Genomic DNA, 22,482 nt, shown 5'->3' on the forward strand with positions numbered 1-22,482 from the left:
TACCAGGCGGCCTGTGAAGCCCGTGATGCCGCCTGGAGAAAAGAGGCGGTGGAGCTTTGGGGGCGGGCGCGTCGTCGTGCCAAGGAGGTGTACGAAGACGGGTACTTCGCGAGGAAGGTCATAGGCGCTGGGTGCCTCGTCGCTGCGTGGAGGTGGGCCTATAAGCACCAGCGTGCCACCAACGAGGAGCTCCTGTGGGCGCCCAACGAAATGGCAAGATCGGCCGCGCACGTCCGCCAGCAAGAGGCAGATCGATACGTCAAGCGCTGCGAGGCGGAGGAGTCGGAGTATTGCCTCCGCACTGGGAAGACGTCGCGCACCAGGAAACTGCTGGCGAGGGGCTGCCGGAATTCTGGCCCCACCAGGGATTATTAGTTTTAGTATTGTTCGTTTTCAATTTTATGCATTATACCTAATAGTTAAGTATCATCACGTATATGTGATGATATATATATATATGGGCGATGCTAAGCGCCGGCGCACCGGCCGAACGCTTCGGCCGGTCCAACTCTAGCCGTCAGATCGGCCCATTCCGATCCATTGGATTCTTATCCAACCAGGGCGTCGTCTTCCTCTCACGAGCGCGGACGGGGAAAGGAACCCCGTCTCGCCGCCCGTCTTCGCCGGCCGCCCCACGCTCCGGCACTCAGCTCGCCCCGCCCGCTCGCCGCCCCGGCCGCCGGTTGGAGCTGACCGCTCGCCGCCTCGGCCGCCCGTCGGAGCGCCATGGATGCAGCTCCGCGACTCAACTCGTCCAAGTCCGCTCGCCGCCCCGGCCGCCCGTCGGGGCCGCCCCGCGCTCCGGGACTCAGCTCGCCCCGACCGCTCGCTGCCCCCGCTGCTCGTCGGAGTGCCATGGATGCAGCTCCGCCTCACCGATGATTGGTTCCAGCAAAAAACTGAGATGCCTCGTGGTAGCATTTTCCCGTGTCAGTCGTAGCAAATGAAGACAACGGTTGCAGCAAAAAAAATCCATCGGCGTCGCCATTGTAGCAAACATGTTAATCGGATGTAGCAAAACACATCGCCAATGGTAGCAAAAAACGAGGTTGTTGCAACAAAAAATGTTCGTCCTCGTCGTCGCCGGTCACACCTCACTCGCAAAAAAGTACCATGGCCGCATGAATGGATGTAGCAAAACACACAGACGGTAGTAGCAAAAAATTGACACGGTTGTAGCTTTTCCCCTCTACGGTGGAAGCTTTTCTGTAAACGATTGAAACTTTTTTCGTTTTGAGCAGCGCCTGGGTGAAAAATTCATCTCTCGTTCGGTTGAAGCTTTTTTCATCGAAGGTTGTAGCATTTTCTGTAGACGGTTGTAGCTTTCCTCGATGGCACTGAACGCTTGCAACTTTCTGTATATCCGATGTAGCAAAACTCGGCGCCGGTTGTAGCTGAGTGGTGTGCCGGTTGTAGCAAAATGTGATACAGGTTGTAGCATGTAACAAAAAAGCGCGATGTCTAGTGTTTGCTCGCGATGACGATGACGCCGTTTTGCTGCAACAGTAGTAGATTTTTGCTACCACCGGCGATTGAATTTGCTACAACCGGTTCTAACAAAAAATCACCGTGGGGTGTAGTCTGCCATGGCTGGGGAGGCTCGAGCGCTGCAAGGTCTGGCGAGGGGCGGCCGGGGCGGATTCCAGGGAGAGGCAAAGGGGCGGATTCTGGGAAGAGGCAGAGGGGTAGTAGTCCGGCGAGGGGCGGCCGCAGGCGGACGAGATCCGGCGAGGGGCCGCCGCATGCGAACGAGATCCGGCGAGGGGCGGCCGCACGCGAACGACATCCGGTGAGGGGCGGCCGCACGCGGACGACAAGGCGCTCTTCTCTGGCGGCGGCGGTCGAAGAAGCCCGCTGGTCATCTGGCCCGCGCGTGGTGCCTGCCGGCGCTGGTGCCCTCCTGTACGTGCGCTGCGCGAGGAAGAGGGAGACCGGCCGAATCGTTCCGCCGGTGCCCCAGCCCCAAACGTTCTCCTATATATATATATATATATATAGTGACACTATTCTAATCCCGGTATTAGAATAACTATTTGGATTACGGCTCTCGAATCGTCATGGAAAAGATGAAAAAACACCCTGCCCCGACACGCTTCCCCAACCCTCCCGCAACCTCTCCTTCCCCGAGCGCCTCATTCCCGCCGCCGCCCTCGGAACCCGCCGCCGCACACGCCCTCCGCGGAACCCGCCGCCGCGCGCGCCCTCGCCGGAACCCCCGCTGCCACGAGCCCCTGCCGCCGTGCGCCCTCCCCGGACGCCTCGCCGCAGCCCGCCCTCCCCGGACCCCCGCGCCGCCGTGCCACCACCGGGATCCAATCGCCAACGAGATCCTCTCTGCGACCCCCCGCCCAGTTGTGTTCATTGCCAGATGCCTCGCTGCCGCCAAACGCCCTCTTCCTTCCGGCAGCCACGCACCGTCCGAGCGCCGCCGTGCCTTCTCGCACCAGTGCGTCGCCCCCCTTCGCCCCCTGACCTTCTCTACCTTTACCTCCCTTTCCATCCTCGAGCTACTCCTGATCCCCGCCTCGCCCGTGCCATGCAGGTCTCCTCCCGCCATGCCCCTGCAGGAAGCTGGTGCCGCTGCAAGAAGTTCAAATGTCATAGCAGCGGCCGGACGGATTTGATACACGGTGCTCCCTCCCATAAAGTGGTTGTGCTAGACGAGGAATCAAACTCGCCTCCGCTTCTAGCAACCCCACCACTGTTGGAGAGGAGAGGAGGAATGCAAGCATGATTGGGCTGGGATACCTGAGCCAAGGTGAGAGGCCAATTGGATTCCATCTCTCTCAGTTATATAGTTATGGTACTCCACATCCCATGTGAAGTTGTGGGAGATGGGATGATATAATTGGTGCCCACTGATTGAGTTGAATTGAATAGAGACAAGCTGAATTGCATCATGCATAGTATGCTGGTGTCAAATTCACAACCACCCTAGCAGCAGATGCCAAGCAAGTTAGTGTAGGTGTTTTATATCTAGGCTGCATGGTTGGTTGATGATGGATGATGATGTGCTAGTGCTGCTGTTGTAGGGTTTATAGAATGAATGATTCTGCATCGCTCATGTCAAAGTCATGCCTTCTTCTTTAATCAAGTGCCTACTTTGTATATGTGCATGTTGACATCACACTGCCACAATGGGCTTATCAGAGGTAAACATTGTTTGGGACTAAGTACCTTGGTTGCCACACTCAGGATAAAAGTAATACTTACTATATGTGTTGATTGATTCCAGACGAAACCAATATACAAAACTCTTGCAGATCTCAATCCTCTGAGGTTTGGAAGATACTGTAATTTTTGTGAGTTATGGTAATATAATTTTGCTAGTTGTGATGGATAATAGTAACTGGAGTCGGTCAACAGCAGCAAACACTCAGACAAATGAAATTGAATGTATTGAATTCAATTCGGGCAGTATCCAGAGTTTCAGACATGAATAGAGGGTTTTGTTTGGTCACTCTGAAGATCAGATTGTATGGATGCAGGGGAGGATGCATGGCATGGCAGCTGCTGGAATGGCAGGAGTTGGTTGATCTTCGGGACTTGGAACGGAGGTTGACCATCATCGATCGGTGGTGGATCGCGCCGGCCGGCCGGCATGCATGCATTTTCTTCTTCTTCTTCAAATTCAGATTCAGAGGTCGAGGAAGCCGGTCTGGTGGAGCACGGCGTTGCGGACGCAGCAGAGGTCACGGCCCTTGAGCGTCCGCCCGGCGCCCTCCAGCACCGACGACGACCGCGCGTGCCGCCGCGCCACCACCACGTGCGGCGGCACCATCTCCTCCCCGCGTCGGACTCCTCTGCCTCCCTGGCGCCGCACTTCACGTTCTCACCGGCCGCCTGCCCCGGCCATACCGGCGTCGACTGCCTCGGTGTCGCGGCACCGTGACCCGGCCTCGGAGGCACGGCCAGGGCTCCATGTCGTCCCCGCCCTCGACGAGGAGCAACGACAGCCCGAAGCTCTACGGCACGGCGTGCGTCGAGCGACGCCGCGTGCTGGCACTGGCGCTGGCGCGTCGCGGGGTCACCACCGCCTCGGCCACCGGCGCGGCCGTCCACCCGTCCACGTCCCCGCCGCCGCTGCAGGAAGCTGGTGCCGCTGCAAGAAGTTCAAATGTCATAGCAGCGGCCGGACGGATTTGACGCACGGTGCTCCCTCCCACAAAGTGGTTGTTGCTAGACGAGGAATCAAACTCGCCTCCGCTGCTCCATTTGGATGGCATGCCACACCCTTTTTTTTGGAGACTTCATTCTAATTTTCTTTAGGGGAAATTGCTGTGTTGTGTTGCTATCTCTGAATCTCAGTGGTTTTTGCATCGCCTACTGCTCCCGGCGAGCTTGTCCGTCGTTGTCGTCAGACTTTCTTGCGCATCACAAGAGATGTAAGCATGGTTTGTTTGTTCCGTTTGTACAACTGAACTTGTTGTAATTTTGTTAGCCGAAAAACCTGCTATAGTTTTTTCAATCTAATCAATGAATTACTAGTACTAGTTGATCTCGTGACATCCATGTGGTACCCGTATATTCACATAGATTTCTTGATGAGGCATGTCTGTTGGTTAGATGAAATGGAATTCTGTCATAAAGAGGCTATATAAAATGCTTTGTTGTCGATCAATTTCTCTTCAGTTTAGCGGGGGAATAGAGGAAACAGTACCCAGAGCAAACTGTGTTCCAGCGATCGCTGTATGCTTACAAAAACATAACACACAAACTAATACTACTACACTAGTACAGATTTAGACGTCAAAGTAATACAATACATAATGTTAAAAATTGTCAGCTTACCAAAATGTTAGATCACATAAGTTCACTCGAAAAAATACAGAAGTTCATAGTCAAATTTAAATAAAAAACGAACTTCATTACTCCATTTGTAAGGAAAAGGAAATTTTCAGTTTCAAAAAATAAAACCAAGAAGTTCAAATTGGAATAACAGAGAAGTTCATTCTTTATAAAAAAAAACACCAAGAAGTCCATATTAAAAAAACCATGAAGTTCAATTTGAAACAATAGAGTAGTTCAATGTATATGAAAAACTCAGATTTTTACTACATAATAAACTAAGCAATTCAATTTAAAAAAACGGAGCAGTTTGATATTTTTTACAAAACCTCAAATTTTTTCTGTTACTAACAAATAAATCAAGAAGTTCGGTTTGAAATAACGAAGAAGTTCGACATTTACTAAACAAACTCCAAATTTTCCCATTTGTAGAAATATACAAAGAGGTCCAAAAATTGAAAAAAAAAGCGTTTTGATGTCTATAAAAATTCAGGTTTTTTCATTGCTAAAGGGGTAGCGTTGTTTTTGGCATTTTTTTTTGAGCAATTCAATTTTAAAAAGAAAATCAAGAATTTCAAACTAAAAAATAGAGTAGTTCAAAACTTAAATTCTTCTTGTTTCTATGCAAAATTAAAGTATGAAGTTCAATTTTTAAAAAGTTGTACAATGTTTATAGAGAAATCATTTTTTTTCTTTTCTAAGAATAAAGTAGAGAAGTTCATATATTATAAAAACCTGATTTACATGCACAATTTTGATGAGTGTTTTAGGGCTTGGGGCAAATAAAGAAAAGAGCAGTTCAAAGTGATAACATCCTGAAGTTCACGTACTACATGGTGTGTGTTTCACATGAGAATAAAAATAAAAAGGCAAAGCCTAATTTTTTTTAAGAGAACTTCAAGTGCTTGGCCAGGGGAAGTTCAAAAATACTTGTGAGAGAGGTTCACCATGTATTTACATGTGCAAAAACGCACAAAAATGTTGTTTTTGTGAATTAAAATAATTCTCTCAATCTTACAGATTTATAACAAAAATGCTCTATATTAAAAAGTTTCTCATATTCAACAACTTTTCATGGTGTATAAATATTCTTGTTCCAAAAAACGGTTAAAACAAAATGGTGCATGTTGTTCGAAACAAAAGATTAACCGTATTAGAAAAAGTTATGTCTTTTCAGCAGGTTTGCAAAGGTATATTATTTGTGCAACTCCGATGTATAGGTGGGGAATTACGAATAGAAAAACGTGACAGAAGTTCAAGGTGAAAACAGTGGGAAGTTCAACTACTTCACAAAATGTGTTTCAGAAGAGAATAAAAGAATACAAAACTAAAGCCTAGAAGGTTTGTTGCAAGAAGTTCACGTGCTCCACCCTGCACGGTTCAAAAATTATATTTACGAGACGTCCGTCGTTCATTTACATGTTGTTTAAAAAGGCAAAAAACAACGTTGTTTTGCCATTTTAAAAACTGCTCTCAAACGGCAACGAATTTGTAACACATGTCTACATGAAAAACTTGTTGTGATTCATAAGCTTTCCACCGGGTATATTATGTGCCACATTTTGATGAACGGTTAAAAAATTTCATGTATACCATTTAAAACACGTTTTGATGTATTCAAAAAATTCTTACCTGTTGAAAGAAGTTCATAGTGAAAACAACGAGAAGTTCAAGTACTGCAAGGAATGCATTTCAGGTGAGAATAAAACTATAGAAAAAATAAAAGCTTAAAAGGTTTGTTGAAAGAAGTTCAAGTGCTCTGTCCGGGGAAGTTCAAAAATTCTTGCGAGAGAGGTTCACATTGTATTTCCATGTTTGATTTTTTTCTGTATAAAAATCAAATACAATTCTTTACTCAAAATATAAAAAGGTGAAGTTCAAATTGAAATAACAGAGAAGTTCGGAGTTTATTAAAACCTAGGATTTACCTGTTCAAAAAATAAAAAACACAACGCCATTTTTTGCACTTTTAAAAACAACTCATAAACGAAAAAATGGTTGCTAGGAGTTCAAGTGCTCGACGAGGAAAAGTTTAAAAAATTCGTGTGAGAGAGGTTCACCGTGTATTTAGATGTCCAAAATACATAAAAAATACATTGTTTTTGTGTTTTAAAATAATTCTCTCAAACCAGATAGAAGTTCAAAATGATAACAACCGGAAGTTCACGTACTACATGGTGTGTGTTTCATATAAGAAAAATACAATAAAGTGAAACAGAGTGAAGTTCAAACAGACATGCCCCAGAAGTTCAACTACTTCACGCAGTGCAAAAAACAGCACGTCAAAAAATAGCACGTCAAAAACAGAATGAAGTTCAAATAGGCATGCCCGGGAAGTTCAACTACTTCACGCGGTGCATTTCCATTCGCGATGAAGGCAGAAATCATGATCTCATCATTTTCTAATTTATTTCAAAACGGCAGGAATATCATTTGTGTAAGTTCAAGTCCTCGGTCAAAGAAAGTTAAAAAAATATTGTGAGAGAGGTTTGTACAAAAGGAATATCATTTGTGTAACACTGACGAAATGGATAAAAAAATTACAAACAAAAATATGTCACAGAAGTTCAACGTGAGAACAGCAGGAAGTTCACCAACTACACTGAATGAATTTTAGATGAAAAAACTTTTAAAAACGTCGCGACTATGAAAAAAGATCAACACGGGAAAGTTGCGTGTTTGCAACAGCTTTCCATTGGTATATCACTTGCTCAATTCCGGTGAGTGGATGGAGAGCTACGAGCAAAAAACGCACGTGAAAAAACAGAGTGAAGTTCAAGTAGACATGCCGAGAAGTTCAAGTTCTTCACGCGGTGCATTTTTGAAGAATCTGTTTCGCGATAAAGGCATAACAAATGATCTCGCCATTTTTGAAATTACTTGAAAACGGCTAGGAATTAGAGAAAACCATCAACATGAAAAAGTTTCGCATTTTCCGTAGCTTTTCAGCGGTATATTATTTGCCCCATTCCGATAAAGTTTGTAGAAATTACGGCGAAAATACGTTTTTAGCCATTTTCAAAATTGAATTAAAACCGTAAGGAATTGGGAGAAACAATATATAACAAAAAGTTTTGCATTTTCTCAAGGTTTTCAACGCCATATCATTTGCTGCATTCGGACCTACGCTTGAAAAAATTAGCTCGGAAATACAAAATCGGTGGAACTTGTATCGTTTTCTAAATTACTTTTACACCGTTCAAAATTAGAAAAACTTTTAATATGAAAAAGTAGCGCATTTTCATAAGCTTTCCAATGCCATATCATTTGCCTTAATTGGATTAGCAGTTTAGAAATGACATCGAAAATACGAACTTGGCTGTTTGGTCTACGAAATTCTACGATTTTCCAAATTAATCTTTATTCATAGGGAATTAGAGAAAACTTTCAACATGTGGAAGGAGCGGTTTTGCAGCAGCTTTCCAATGCCATATTATTTGTCTCATTCCGATAAACGGTTTAGAAATGCGATCGAAAATACGATTCATGTTTTTTGTATAAAGAAAAAATGATTTTCAAAACTACTCTTAAACCGCTTATATTTTGCCAAAAATTTAACTTGGGTCATGATACTGGTGTCCATAGCTTTCCAACGGTATATCGCAAGCCCCATTTGGGGAATGTTGGCGGAATTTCAACCTAGCACTGGGAGAAGTTCGGGTCGAACAACTCAGACAGTAAAATTGCAAAAAATGCAAGTTCATCACGACCCGAGAGCAAAATCCGCCAACGAGCGAGATTCCTATTTAAAACAGGTATTTAGTTGCTAAAAAACATTTCTAGATTACACTAACATCATATAGAACACGACTAACAAGAATAATTCGCGCGGGGAGACACGGTCGCGAAGATAGCCCAAAGGTCGGGTTCGTACAGAGGGAAGTTCGGGCGCGTTACTCAGGCAGGTCAGATTGTGATCAGAATATTATTCTGACCACGTGATCAGAATATTATTCTGACCCCGTGATCAGAATGGTGTTTATGTATATATTATGAATTCAATTTTCTATCTGTTTTTGTATACTAATTTGAATCTAGCTACTATCATCCACATATACAGAATGGAAAGCGTATATACACACATTGAAACAGAACATATAAGAATGAAAAACAGAGTACACACATTGAAACAGAGCAATAAACAGAGTAATACTATGATTGATGTGAATACAAAGCTATCCACGTTGAAACAACTTTTCAAAATAAACGCGCCCATGAGACCATGACCAACAGCCCTTGCCTAGGTAGCTCTGGGCTCTGCCTAAACTCATGCAGGCGTTCGTCCAAGCGGTCGACACGCTCGCGGTACATCTGGAGCGCGATCTCGAGCTCCAAGTTGGCTATTTCATCAGAGATCACTAGCTCGAGGATGCGACGGCCATGTTCCTCTACTACGCCCAGGTGGACACCTGGGCCAAGGAGGCGGTCGAGCCTACGGACCAGCGCGTTGGCATCCAGCGGGACGCGGACAAGGCGAACGGCGGCACCCATGCGAATGGCGCGGCGGGCGTCCGGTGGAAGTACGGCGTGGCCGGCATCTGGTGCAAGTACGGCGCTGAGGGCCTCTGCCCACTCCCGGCGAGGAATGGGGGTACTGACGGGACGTGTACCCAGGTGCGACGCCGCGTCGACAGCAGGAAAGCGCCGATGGATCCGCTCTTGCTGTGCGGCGCGCCGCGCCTCTCGCTCTGCGGCGCTCCAACGGTCTCGCCATGCGGCGAGCCACAACCTATCGGCGCAGACGCGCCTAGCTTGCTCTGCGGCGCGCCATCGATCATGTTGTGTGGAGAGCTGCAGCCTGTCGGCGCTGACATGCCTATCTTGATCTGCGGCGCTCAAGCGCCATGCGCCAAAGGTCTGCTCAACCCTGGCGATGACGCGCATCACAACGTCGTCCATCGCGTTGCCGGGGAGCGCGGCCGTGGCGCCTGCTCGTTTTCCTCGTCGACGAGGTTGATGACAGAGGCGACGCTTTGGTGGGTTGGCATGCTTGGAAAAGGTAGATGTGCTACAGGCTGCGCTTGTCGCCTCCGTGCGTCGCGCGCCCCCTATGCGCAATATAGCATGGTGGCGGGAAACAGGTGAGGAAATGGCGGAAAACGGTGGCGTGTTCATAAAACACCATCAATTAATGGAAACCTAGCATCGAGCTAGCACAAGAAGTATATGATGATCAGATGAACACGGACCATACTAGGGATCCCGTCGGTGATGAATTCATCAATCCCAAACAGTTGAATACGAGGAAGCGTTTGCCCACAACACACACGACCTATTCCATCATAAATAGGTTGGATGGATCAACTGTATGCCACATATCGCACATTGTCAAAAAATAATGCGGTAGACCTTCTTTAACATGTGTTAAAAAATAAATAAAAAACAAAAAACAAGGACCTCGAGGTTAAATTAGCTGAGGGAATGGGGCATTTCAGTCATTTGACCAAAATGACTCATCCCATCACCTAATTTAACATCGACACAACTTCCCATCCAGTCACCCATCCGATGGCTGCTCCAGCCTGAGCACACTTAACTTGATAGTTTTCTTACATGAGCTACTGGTGGAACAACTAGTCCTTGCCGATAGGAATGCCTCTTCGCACCCTTATGGCGTATCCGGATGACCGCCCGTCCCACAATGGCCAATAGATGTTGTGTAGACAGAGCATATCACATACGTCTTATTAGAAGCAATCGTCTGCGTTATTATCGGTCTTCGCACACATTTCTGATTACAGACCTGTTTGCCGCGTATCACACACATCTTGTTATATTGAACCGTTTATGTTCCCTTGCCTAATCACAAACAGTTCATCCGAGTGAATCGTATGCTATACACCGCACACACCTTTGATCTGGCTGACCGTTTCTTTTGTGTTGCCTAATCACAAACAGTTCATCCGAGTGAACCGTATGCTGTGTATCGCACACGCCTCCATCTGGCTGCCCATTTCTTTTGTTCGTCCTCATCGCAAACAGTTCATTGAACTGAACCGTATGCCCTTCATCGCACACACAACTAAAACCTGAACCATGTTTGATGCATCCATCATCGCAAACGTTTTACACATTTCTGACGGTTTTCATACAGCACCGTTTGCGATTATGGCATCGCACACAGTTTATCAAAGGGTCTCTGATCGTAGTGTCGCGTTAGCAGCATCCTGCGGTAGTGTTGTCCCATGTGAGAAAAGGATGATGGAGACTATGATTCCCCCACAAGTCGGGATGAGACTCCGGACGAAAAATATTAAAAAAATGATGAGAGAAAAAGAGAGAAGGGACAATGTTACTATCCTTTTTGCCACACTTGTGCTTCAAAGTAGCACCATGATCTTCATGATAGAGAGTCTCCTATGATATCACTTTCATATACTAGTGGGAATTTTTCATTATGGAACTTGGCTTGTATATTCCAATGATGGGCTTCCTCAAATTTCCCTAGGTCTTCGTGAGCAAGCGAGTTGGATGCACACCCACTTAGTTTCTTTTTTAAGCTTTTATAAACTTATAGCTCTAGTGAATCCGTTGCATGGCAATCCCTACTCACTCACATTGATATCTATTAATGGGCATCTCCATAGCTCATTGATACGCCTACTTGATATGAGACTATCTCCTTCTTTTTGTCTTCTCCACAACCATCGTCTATTCCACCTATGGTGCTATATCCATGGCTCACGCTCATGTATTGCGTGAAAGTTGAAAAAGTTTGAGAACGTCAAAAGTATGAAACAATTGCTTGGCTTGTCATCGGGGTTGTGCATGATTTAAATATTTTGTGTGATGAAGATGGAGCATAGCCAGACTATATGATTTTGTAGGGATAAGCTTTCTTTGGCCATGTTATTTTGAGAAAACATAATTATTTTGTTAGTATGCTTGAAGTATTATTATTTTTATGTCAATATAAACTTTTATTTTGAATCTTATGGATCTGAACATTCATGCCATAATAAAGGGAATTACATGGACAAATATATTAGGTAGCATTCCACATCAAAAATTCTGTTTTTATAATTTATCTACTCAAGGACGAGCAGGAATTAATCTTGGGGATGCTTGATACGTCTCCAACGTATCTATAATTTTTTATTGTTCCATGATATTATATTATCTGTTTTGGATGTTTTATATGCATTAATATGCTATTTTATATGATTTTTGGGACTAACCTATTAACCTAGAGCCTAGTGCCAGTTTCTGTTTTTTCCTTGTTTTAGAGTTTCACATAAAAGGAAAACCAAACGGAGTCCAAACGGAATAAAACTTTCGCGATGGTTTTTCTTGGACCAGAAGACACCCAGGAGACTTGGAGTGCAAGTCAGAATAGCCACGAGGCAGCCACAAGGGTGGAGGGCGCGCCCCCCGACCTTGTGGGCCCCTCGTAGACTCCCTGACCTAGATCTTCCTCCTATATATACTCTTATACCCAAAAACATCGAAGGGAGCCACGAAACCACTTTTCCACCGCTGCAACCTTCTGTACCCGTGAGATCCCATCTTGGGGCCTTTTCCGGCATCCTGTCGGAGGGGGATTCGATCACGGAGGGCTTCTACATCAACACATTGCCTCTCCGATGAAGCGTGAGTAGTTTACTTCAGACCTACGGGTCCATAGCTAATAGCTAGATGGCTTCTTCTCTCTCTTTGATTCTCAATACAAAGTTCTCCTCGATGTTCTTGGACATCTATTCGATATAATACTCTTTTGCGGTGTGTTTGCCGAGATCTGATGAATTGTGGATTTATGATCAGCTTATCTATGAATATTATTTGAATCTCCTCTGAATTCTTATATGCATGATTTGATATCTTTGCAAGTCTCTTCGAACTATCGATTTGGATTGGCCAACTAGATTGATTTTTCTTGCAATGGGAGAAGTTCTTAGCTTTTGGTTCAATCTTGCGGTGTCGTTTCCCAGTGACAGTAGGGGCAGCAAGGCACATATTGTATTGTTGCCATCGAGGATAAAAAGATGGGGTTTTCATCATATTGCTTGAGTTAATTCCTCTACATCATGTCATCTTGCTTAAAGCATTACTCCGTTCTTTATGAACTTAATACTCTAGATGCATGCTGGATAGCGGTCGATGTGTGGAGTAATAGTAGTAGATGCAGAATCGTTTCGGTCTACTTGACACGGACGTGATGCCTATATTCATGATCATTGCCTTAGATATCGTCATAACTTTGCGCTTTTCTATCAATTGTTTGGCAGTAATTTGTTCACCCACCGTAATTAATTTCTATCTTGAGAGAAGCCTCTAGTGAAACCTATGGCCCCCGGGTCTATTTTTCATCATATAAGTTTCCGATCTACAATTCTAGTTTCCTATTTATTTTCTTTGCAATCTTTACTTTCCGTTCCATAAACCAAAAATATTACTTTACCGTTTATCCATCTCCATCAGATCTCACTTTGCGAATAACCGTGAAGGGATTGACAACCCCTTTGTCGCGTTGGTTGCAAGTTGGTGTTTGTTTGTGCAGGTATTCGGTGGCTTGTTATGTTGTCTCCTACTGGATTGATACCTTGGTTCTCAAAACTGAGGAAAATACTTACGCTACTTTGCTGCATTAGACTTTCCTCTTCAAGGGAAAAACCAACGCAAGCTCAAGAGGTAGCAGGGGGTCGCTATTTACAGGCGAGCGAGGCCATGGCCGCCGCAGTGGCTGCAGCTCACCGTGGCCGGGGCTCGGGCAGCGGCTCTGTTGGGCGTGGGCTGGCGGTGTGGCACCGGCTGGCCTTCTAGAAGGTGATAGGGGCCGGGGCTGTGCTGTGGGCACGTCGAACGCGGCCGGGGCAGGGTGGGAGCTTGGGTGGCCACGGGCGAACAGTAGCGCGTGCAGTTAGCGCACTCTGTCCATAGTCACCACTGGAATTGCATGAACCAGGGGGCCAAAACATGTCTAGTGTGCGTGTGCATGGTCACGGAGTGTGTGTGTGTGCGTGTGTGTGTGTGTGTGTGTGTGTGTGTGGTTGTATGCCTATCCTATGCTTAGTAATTGAGTGGAGCCTCTAATGTAGTAGGTTTTTGCCACAAGGTGTTTGTTATCTGCCATTTGAATTTGGTTGAGCCAAACATGCTGAAACTTGTTGTGCTATGCTCTGGTATGCTGGTGAATATATATGAAGAAATTCAGAGCAAATGGGTGGACCTATATGACACTTCCTGTACAAACTTAATTTCTGTACATAAACTTTGGGGAGATGCTATGCTCAAATGGTGTGGTGGGAAAGGCTAGGGTGGTATTGTATGCTGTTTAAGATGTACGAAAAAATTGGGGTCATTTGGATGAGTGTAGCTAGTACATCCTTCACAAGCTGGCCAGGTGGATGCAAACTTTGAAATATACATGCAGGGGGTTGTGCTGGTTAGACATGGCTACAATCTTGTGGATGATCATGATATGGGTGTATGCTCATGTATGCAAAATTTCTGCTCAAATGGATTAGGGGTTAATGCACTTGTTTCACTACTGGCAGATCTTGGCAGAAACTTCAAACTGGCTCTGTGCATTAGTGTGGCTGTGAATGACCAAAATTGTGACATATTTGTGTCATTGGTGACTACTAGATGCTGCCCAAATTATTTGGTAATTTTCAGAGCTACCAAGATGGTAGTTCCTTCACAACAGCTACCTGGGTCATATTGGTTCTGTCAATTAATTGAAGGCTTGGCCTTCACTTAATTGAGCTAACCTTTTTACCAGAGCTTTGCGGGCACGTTCCCGAATATCACCGAAAATGTAGCTCACCCCTCCAAATTCGGGAATAGAGAGGCGGGCTCTTGAGCGGGACATCGAATATTTCGAGCCAATTCGGTAGGCTCGATTACTACTGCATCTAAACAGCGGAATTCAGGTCATCCAATGCCATTATTAATATCTTGGCCTGAATATCAACATCGTAAATGATGGCCACCAGCCGGCCTTTGCTTCCCCTCCACTTGTTTCCCCTGTGGCATGCCTTTGTGTACTTGAGCAGTGTATGAGACACTGGCACACACACATCATACTTCCATTAGACTGGCGTACACCACAGTATATACAGCCAAGATTATGACACAACAATGGAAAGAAAACATCGTCCGCAGTAATGGCCAGTCGCTTTCAAGACTGCGGATAAAGCAACTCCATTATCCCTGTAGAAAAATGGGCCGGTTGACTAGGACTAACAGTCATACACCTTGCTTAGGTGTGATATACAGCAAAGGAGTAGCAAATTGGAGGGTGAGCAGTGTGGGTGATTTTTCTTTAGACAATCCCGGTCACTCAAAACCAGCAATAAGTACGAGTGTCACCATCAGACGATGATGCCGGGTTATTTTTGCTCCTTTTGTGGACGGATCATTTCCCTTTCATTAGTGCGTGTCGCATGGAGCATCCAAATTGCAGTACCAAAAGAAACCACCTTTCTTTGTGTACAGGGATCACCGTCACCTCATATATCAGAGTTTTAACACCGAGCTAGCACCAGCGATATACAGCAACGGACGTCCAGACGCCGCGGCGATGGCGAACCCGGCGGATAAATTTTCAGTGATCACTGTGAAATTTCAGCGAAGAAACTGCATTAACGCACACTACCAGCCTATTACTCCTTCCGTCTCATAATATAAGAGTGTTTTTAACACTGGTGTAGTGTTGAAAACGTTTTTATATTAAAGATGGATGGAGTAGTAGTGAACGGAAAAGGCAAGCAATCCGCACGACTCGAGAAGTTGACTCTTGATGCGCAGACAATTCACGCGTACCTTAATCTAGAGGGATCTTCAAGCTGCCGTCGCACAGTACAAAAGTTCATCTCTTGATAGAATGGATGCATTTTGCTTTGTGACTAAGAGTCAGGGATGCCATTCCTTCCGGTGATCCAGTGCCAAGGCCTGCTTTTCGCCCCCACTAAAGTAAACTAGCTTCACCTCTTCACCAAAGAACACGATGCCTCCTCACCTTTACCTGAAAATTTGTCCTTTCTTGATTTTAGATAGAAGGGTGGGAGGGCATCCAAAATTCCTACTATCATCCATTGGTCCATCACCCAGCGCTTCTTGCCAACGTCGTTAATTACCAATCACGCTGCTATGCGTCGATGCATACTATCTATCATAAACGCTCATTTACAGCGTACTCCAGCTACATCGCCTCTCCCAAACAAAAACAGGTCGTTACCAAGACAACTCGTAAAGAGAAAAAGAGATACGCCCGTACGCGCACTGCACGTCGGGATAGACAATGTAGGGAACCAAAACGGCGCCTGCTCGTGCTCGGTGCACATAGACTGTGGCCGTGTGACACGCGTACAATACATACATGGAACCATTTGGGTTGCCAGCCATGAGCCATCACACCTGGGGAGACTCCGTCTTCGCATTGCAGTCTGGGTACAGCAGCCGTCCTGGTTGTGGCGCATCTCATGCCAGTTAATTGCCTGCAGATTTTGAGTATTCAAGAGAACTAGAAGCCGCGTTTATTACGAGTATAAATAAATAAATAAATAAATAAAGATCATCCGCGTTCGAGCGAGCTGTATCACGGCGGTGGCAAGGCGAGCGCAATAATTGCACGCTTAACCACTCCACCACCAGAACAGTCATCAGAATGACATATGGAGAGTAATCGGAAAGGAAAAAAAACAACTGTCCATTCACATGTTTCTCATCAGCGGCATGCAGCCATGCAAAGATTCTCTCGAGTGTACCCGCGAAAGGAAAGAAAATGCTTGACAACGAAAACAGTCACAGCCCTGGGCAAAAGAGGAACGAACCGGCTACTGACCGTGTTCATTCAGAAATGGACAGTCTCTATTGAGAACCAAATCAATGGCCCGTCGGTCCAAAGCACCAGATCACCCTACCCACGACAGCGACAGCGCGCGCGCGGTAGAGTGCGGACTTGTGGACGTGACGGGGCGCGGCCACAAGCCGACGTCAACGGCACGGCGACCCGACCCTCCGGCGTCACGCCCCCGGCGTGTGCGGCGGCAGCAGCTGGCACCGTTTTGCATGATCACCACCGCACCGTCTGCAGGGCTGGCATAGCGTCGCCGCATTGACCTCGTGCCCTCCCACGTCGGCGCAAGGAGGTAAAAAGGTACTACGGGGGTAGGCGCCGAGCCGCCGACCGACACAGGGGCAATAGGGTGCGCGTCGGCGCGACCAAGCCGGAAGGAAGGCACGCGAAGCTCGCTGCTTTCCTTGCTTGCCTCCTCCCGCCCCCAAAATAAAAATCTGAAAACAGCAAGGCACCAAACGCCCGGAGCCCCGAGCACACCACCACACACCATTTCTTCCCCCTTCTGCCTCTCGCCTCGTCCCCCCCGCAGACCTCAGCCGGCCTACCCTCTTCCTCCTCTAAAAGCCCAGGTCAAACTGCCCCGGCCAGCGAGGGAGACGGGGGAGAGAGAGAGGAGAGAGGCTCTCGGATCCGAGCTGCCCCCTCCCGCGCCCGCCCAGATCTCCTGCGCAGCCCAGCACCCGACGCCCCGGATCTGCACCTGCCGCAAAGGTATTCCCTTTTCCGTCCAATCTCGCTCCCTGGATCTGCGCCTCCTCCCCGGAGCCGGAGGTGGCTTGGCTTCCGTTCCGAGCTCCGCGGCCGCTGCTTCGGCTGCGGAGTAGGAGTAGCTACCTAACTTAGCTGATCTAGTCTAGATTAGATGATGATAAGCATCGAGAGCGGAGTTTATGGCAGGCCCACCAGAGGAAATCTCGCCGCTTGGCTCCGGGGATCTCGACCCCCGGTAGATATCTTTACGTGTTTCCAATTAAAAGCGGGCCTGCAAAATGTTTAAGGATCTGCGTCTGGCTTTGATGAAATCTCCGAGACTCATCCACTGCTTTTTTTGGTCAGATCTACAAGCAACCGGCCGGCAGCTTGCGGTCGCTGGTGGTTGGTTGGTTGGCGAGGAGGAGGAGGAGGATTAGGCGGCGGAGATGTCGTCCAGCACGATCCGGAAGGCGCTGGGCGCCGTCAAGGACCAGACCAGCATCGGGCTCGCCAAGGTCACCAGCAACATAGCGCCGGAGCTCGACGTGCTCATCGTCAAGACCACCAGCCACGACGACGAGCCGGCCGAGGAGCGCCACATCCGCGAGATCCTCCACCTCACCTCCGGATCCCGCGCCCACGTCGCCGCCGCGGTCGCCGGCTGCGCCCGCAGGCTCTCCCGCACCCGCGACTACGTCGTCGCGCTCAAGTCGCTCATGCTCGTGCACCGTCTCCTCACCGACGGCGACCCCTTCTTCCACCGGGAGCTCCTCCACGCCACGCGCCGGGGCACCCGCCTCCTCAACCTCTCCGACTTCCGTGACGAGGCGCACTCTGGCTCGTGGGACCACTCCGCCTTCGTCCGCACCTATGCGCTGTACCTCGACCAGCGCCTCGAGTTCCTCCTCCACGAGCGCAAGCAGGGTTCCAACGCTAATGGAAGCGCCAGCCTGAACGGGCCATCGCCGCGTGACCGTTGGGGTTCTCCTGACCCGTATGGCCGCCGGTCACCCTCCTACACCTCCCCTCCGGGGAATGGGTATGGAGGGTACGATGATAACCGTGACAGCAGGAATGGCGGGAACTCTGATGACAAGAGGCCGCCGACCCCTGTGAGGGATATGAAGCCGGAGCGGGTCCTTGGCCGTATGCACCACCTGCAGCAGCTGCTCGACAGGTTCCTTGCCTGCCGCCCCACAGGTGGCGCGAAGCAGAGCAGGATGGTGCTGGTTGCACTGTATCAGATGGCGAGGGAGAGCTTCCAGCTCTACGCCGATATCTGCGAGGTACTTGCGGTGCTGCTGGACAGGTTCTTTGACATGGAATACGCTGATTGTGTCAAGGCCTTCGAGGCATATGCCAGTGCGGCAAAGCAGATTGATGAGCTTTGCTCATTTTATGCTTGGTGTAAGGACACCGGGGTAGCGAGATCATCGGAGTACCCAGAGGTGCAGCGGGTCACTGATAAGTTACTGGAGACATTGGAGGAGTTTATGAGGGACCGGGCAAAGCGCCCCAAGAGCCCACCACGGGAGCCTGAGCCCGAGCCGGTCAAGGAGGAAGAGCCAGAGCCGGACATGAACAGCATCAAGGCGCTTCCTGCACCAGAGGACTACAAGGAGCCTGAACCTGAGAAGGTGGAGGAAGAGGTGAAGCCAGAGCCCCCGCCGCAGCCCCAGGGTGATCTGGTGGATCTTAGAGAAGACACTGTGAGTGCAGATGAGCAAGGCAATAGGCTTGCTCTGGCCCTCTTCCAAGGGCCACCTGCTGCTGGTGGTAGCAATGGGTCATGGGAGGCCTTCCCTTCCAATGGTGGCAACGAAGTGACTTCTGCGTGGCAGAATCCTGCGGCTGAGCCCGGTAAGGCTGATTGGGAACTCGCCCTTGTGGAGACGGCTAGCAACTTGTCCAAGCAGAAGGCTGTAATGACAGGTGGTATGGATAATCTGCTACTGAATGGTATGTACGACCAAGGTGTTGTGCGTCAGCATGTCAACGCACAGGCGACTAGTGGGAGCTCCAGCAGTGTTGCCCTACCTGCGCCTGGACAGAAGACACAGATGCTGGCTCTTCCGGCACCAGACGGTTCGATGCAGAACGTTGGTGGGGATCCTTTTGCGGCATCCCTTACCTTCGCACCACCATCCTATGTGCAGATGGCCGAGATGGAGAAGAAGCAGCAGTTCTTGACACAGGAGCAGATGATGTGGCAGCAGTACCAACGGGACGGCATGCAGGGGCCGTCGAGCTTGGCCAAGCTCGATCGGACCTACAACAACGGCTTCGGCTCAAACCCAGCCATGCCATACGGGATGCCAAACGCGCCAATGGCAAATACAGGGTATTACTACCCCACTTACTGAGCTATTCTTTGTTCAAATCCTTACAGTTGCTGTGAATTTTGTTCTGTATTTGTGATCTTACTCCTCGGGGCTGTGTCCAGCATCAGTTGTTGTGTCCCTTGTCTCTGGATCAAACCTTTTGGTCTCTTATATATATGTAATTCTATTTGTTTGGAACCAAATGCGGCATCTAAGGGTTGGTTATAGTTGAATACATAATCTGAGCTGATGTTCTTTCATAGTACTTGATAGTACTAGAGACTTGTGCATATTGTCAGTCGCTTGGTGCTACCCGGTTGTTGTTAGTATACCTCGTGGCAGTGTACTGCATGTCACATCTGTCATCTACTACCTGCTATGATGAAAAATTGTTCCGTTTCTCAGATCTAGATCTCCTTGTTCGCTGGAGAAGTTTGTTGCTAGTAGTTGGCATTAAGGACGTCCTGGTAGGTGGTTTCCTTTGATCAATTATAACTTCGTTGAAGCGATTGCTTTCGGTGATGGACTTTGGAGCAAAGTTCCCTTGTAAAAAAAAAATAGAGCTCGAATGATTGCCTTGCTGCTCGTCTAAGTTATGGAATACCTGTTGCTGCAAAACTGGAACCTATCATAATGCTGCGTTCACATTTAGGCCCTCTTTGATTTGCATGATTCTCAAAATGTAGGAATAGAAAGAAAAAAAAATACAGGATTGAAGTGACATGCCCGCTTGAATCAAACTTCCTCTGATTCAAAATAAGTGAGTTCAACCTTAATTCAAAGTTGCGACAAGTTCAACCTTAGTTCAAAACTGCGATACTTATTTTGGATCGGAGGGAGTGTAGAATTAGCAGAATGGTTGATGTCACAAAAAAAACAAAGAAATTGTAGAAAGTTCCAACAAAGTGTACATATGATTCCCTTGGAAAGAATTCCTATAGGATCCAATCCGATGTATCAAATGACCAACGTAGAATTCTTTTCTAAAGATTCGAATCCTAGGAAAATCCTATTGAATCAAACGATCCCGCCCTTAGTTGTTGCTCGCCGATGTATAAGTCCTGAATATCAACCCCGTCAACAGGACGAAACATGGGTATTGACTTTTTAGGCCTTGTACAATGCTAAATGCTTAGGGAGGTGCTTGGAAAAATAAATCAGGTTCTTTAAAGCATCGGTGCCTATTTTTATAGAAAAGACGCCTAATTAAGCGTCTACCTTGTACAAATAAGCACCGGTGCTTAAAAGAAGCCTGGTTTATTTCTCCAAGCATCTCTCCTAAGCACCTTGCATTGTACAGGTCCTTATGAGAGGGGCGGTGCTCGGTGGTGTTGGGGCTAAGGACGGTTTCACCAACTACACCATGCGGGTTAGTAGTAGGTAAGGGCGATCAAATCAAAGCGATCGGGTACGTCGTGCGTGATTGACTCTTTCGCTTGGTGCTGTGTTTTCCTGGAAAGACTGAGGCCCCGTTTGGTAGCTCAGTATTTTTAAAGTATTCTAAGAATACTGTAGTTTTTCAGATTACCATAGTTTTAGTTACAACGAGGTGTTTGGCTGCCACTAGAAACTATGTTTTTAATACTGCATTATTTGCCAAGCCGTGGTATTATCTCTGTATTAAAAAAAACCCAGACCTCTTTTTTTAAAACTGAGCTCGGCAAAGAAAGGGGTCCCTGTTATCTTCTTCCTTGCTTCAAGCCGCTGCTGCCCCTCCTTCGTTCTCCCATTGCTTCTGCTCGGCGACCTTGTTCTGCCGGATCTCGTCCTTGAGCTATGCTACGTCAGTGTGGTCCGCCTGGAAATTGCTGCCCCGAATCGCTTTGCCTCTGTTGCGCTAGCTGCAGCGGTGCACTGTACGTTGTACACTGCCTCTTCATGTTGGCCCCCGTTTAACTCCACCAAGGTAGCCGAGAGGAACGGGGCATGCAAATCCTGCTGGACTCAAGCTTGCTACTCTGCAAAGCTAAGTTGTTGTTCTTGCTCATGTGATTTTTGTCTATCGGTGCTGGTCACAACATACGAGTGTCCATACCCAACTAATCAACTCTGATCAACCAAACCATTGAGTGATTGCAACTAGCTAGGAACATGCGTGTTTGTAGCTGCTATCAACTAGCTAGCTAGTTAGCTAATTACGTTGCTGCATAATAAAGCACCAGCCAAACAGGTCACAGTATTCCCAATACTGCAAAATACTTTGATATTTCAAAGTTGTGGTATCCTCCACCTACGGGCTCAAATACCGTAGTTTTTCAATACTTTGGTTTTTGTAACATCTTGCTATCAAACGCAGCCTGAGCTTTGTTTCCCTAGGTCGCTTTCTTGTCCTGACGACCCTTTCTTTTCTTCAGTGCTGCTTGCGGTCATCTGGTTACAATTCCTTAATTTTCTCCCGGCCCTTCTTTTCCAACTACGAATGATTGGACGCTTGGAATACACCTCGATGTTTTATCTCCTCCGTTTCGGAATCAGAGCTAGCACTACACTCTTCTCAAGAGGAAAGGCAACCAAAAAAAAAAACATAAGGATGAAATGGGTACATAAAATGGAAATGGAACCCAAATGGCGGAAACACACTAGCGCTGCCGCGAACGACCCCGATTTCCCTTTCCCTAGCCCGTTTCAAAATTTCACTTCACCGTTTACATTTTCAAAAAGAAATTAAACTTGGACGTTCAGATTTCATGAGAGGAGATGGCGCGTTAAGACGTCGACGCTGAGCACAATGCAGCGTGGATGCACACAAAATAGACATCCCCAAATGCGCGCTGAGAGGTCCGGAGTATGCTTTCCCCACACGGCAACGCACTTTCTTAAACCGACTGGCGGCTACCCATGGCGGATAAGCAGCACGTCCTTGTCATTTCGGGCACG

General features: G+C 47.4%; 1 protein-coding gene and 1 long non-coding RNA gene across 2 annotated transcripts; both read left to right on the forward strand.

Moving 5' to 3' along the window:
* Positions 1 to 2,076: 2,076 nt before the first annotated feature.
* Positions 2,077 to 4,499, forward strand: LOC123100035 (uncharacterized). The gene is made up of 3 exons (XR_006448337.1): positions 2,077 to 2,446; positions 2,543 to 2,758; positions 3,489 to 4,499. It is a non-coding gene; the product is annotated as an uncharacterized lncRNA (long non-coding RNA).
* Positions 4,500 to 16,963: 12,464 nt separating this feature from the next.
* On the forward strand, positions 16,964 to 19,865 carry LOC123097903 (putative clathrin assembly protein At2g25430). The gene is made up of 2 exons (XM_044519751.1): positions 16,964 to 17,302; positions 17,648 to 19,865. The coding sequence occupies exon 2, from the start codon at positions 17,731 to 17,733 to the stop codon at positions 19,645 to 19,647; it is 1,917 nt and encodes a 638-aa protein (XP_044375686.1). The 5' UTR covers positions 16,964 to 17,302; positions 17,648 to 17,730; the 3' UTR covers positions 19,648 to 19,865.
* Positions 19,866 to 22,482: the final 2,617 nt, after the last annotated feature.

Source organism: Triticum aestivum, chromosome 4D (assembly GCF_018294505.1).
Source record: "Triticum aestivum cultivar Chinese Spring chromosome 4D, IWGSC CS RefSeq v2.1, whole genome shotgun sequence".
Classification (NCBI taxonomy): Eukaryota; Viridiplantae; Streptophyta; class Magnoliopsida; order Poales; family Poaceae; genus Triticum; species Triticum aestivum.

Excerpts from the sequence above, each read along its gene's own strand:
- LOC123097903 (XM_044519751.1), top strand. The coding sequence starts at position 17,731 with ATGTCGTCCAGCACGATCCGGAAGGCGCTGGGCGCCGTCAAGGACCAG.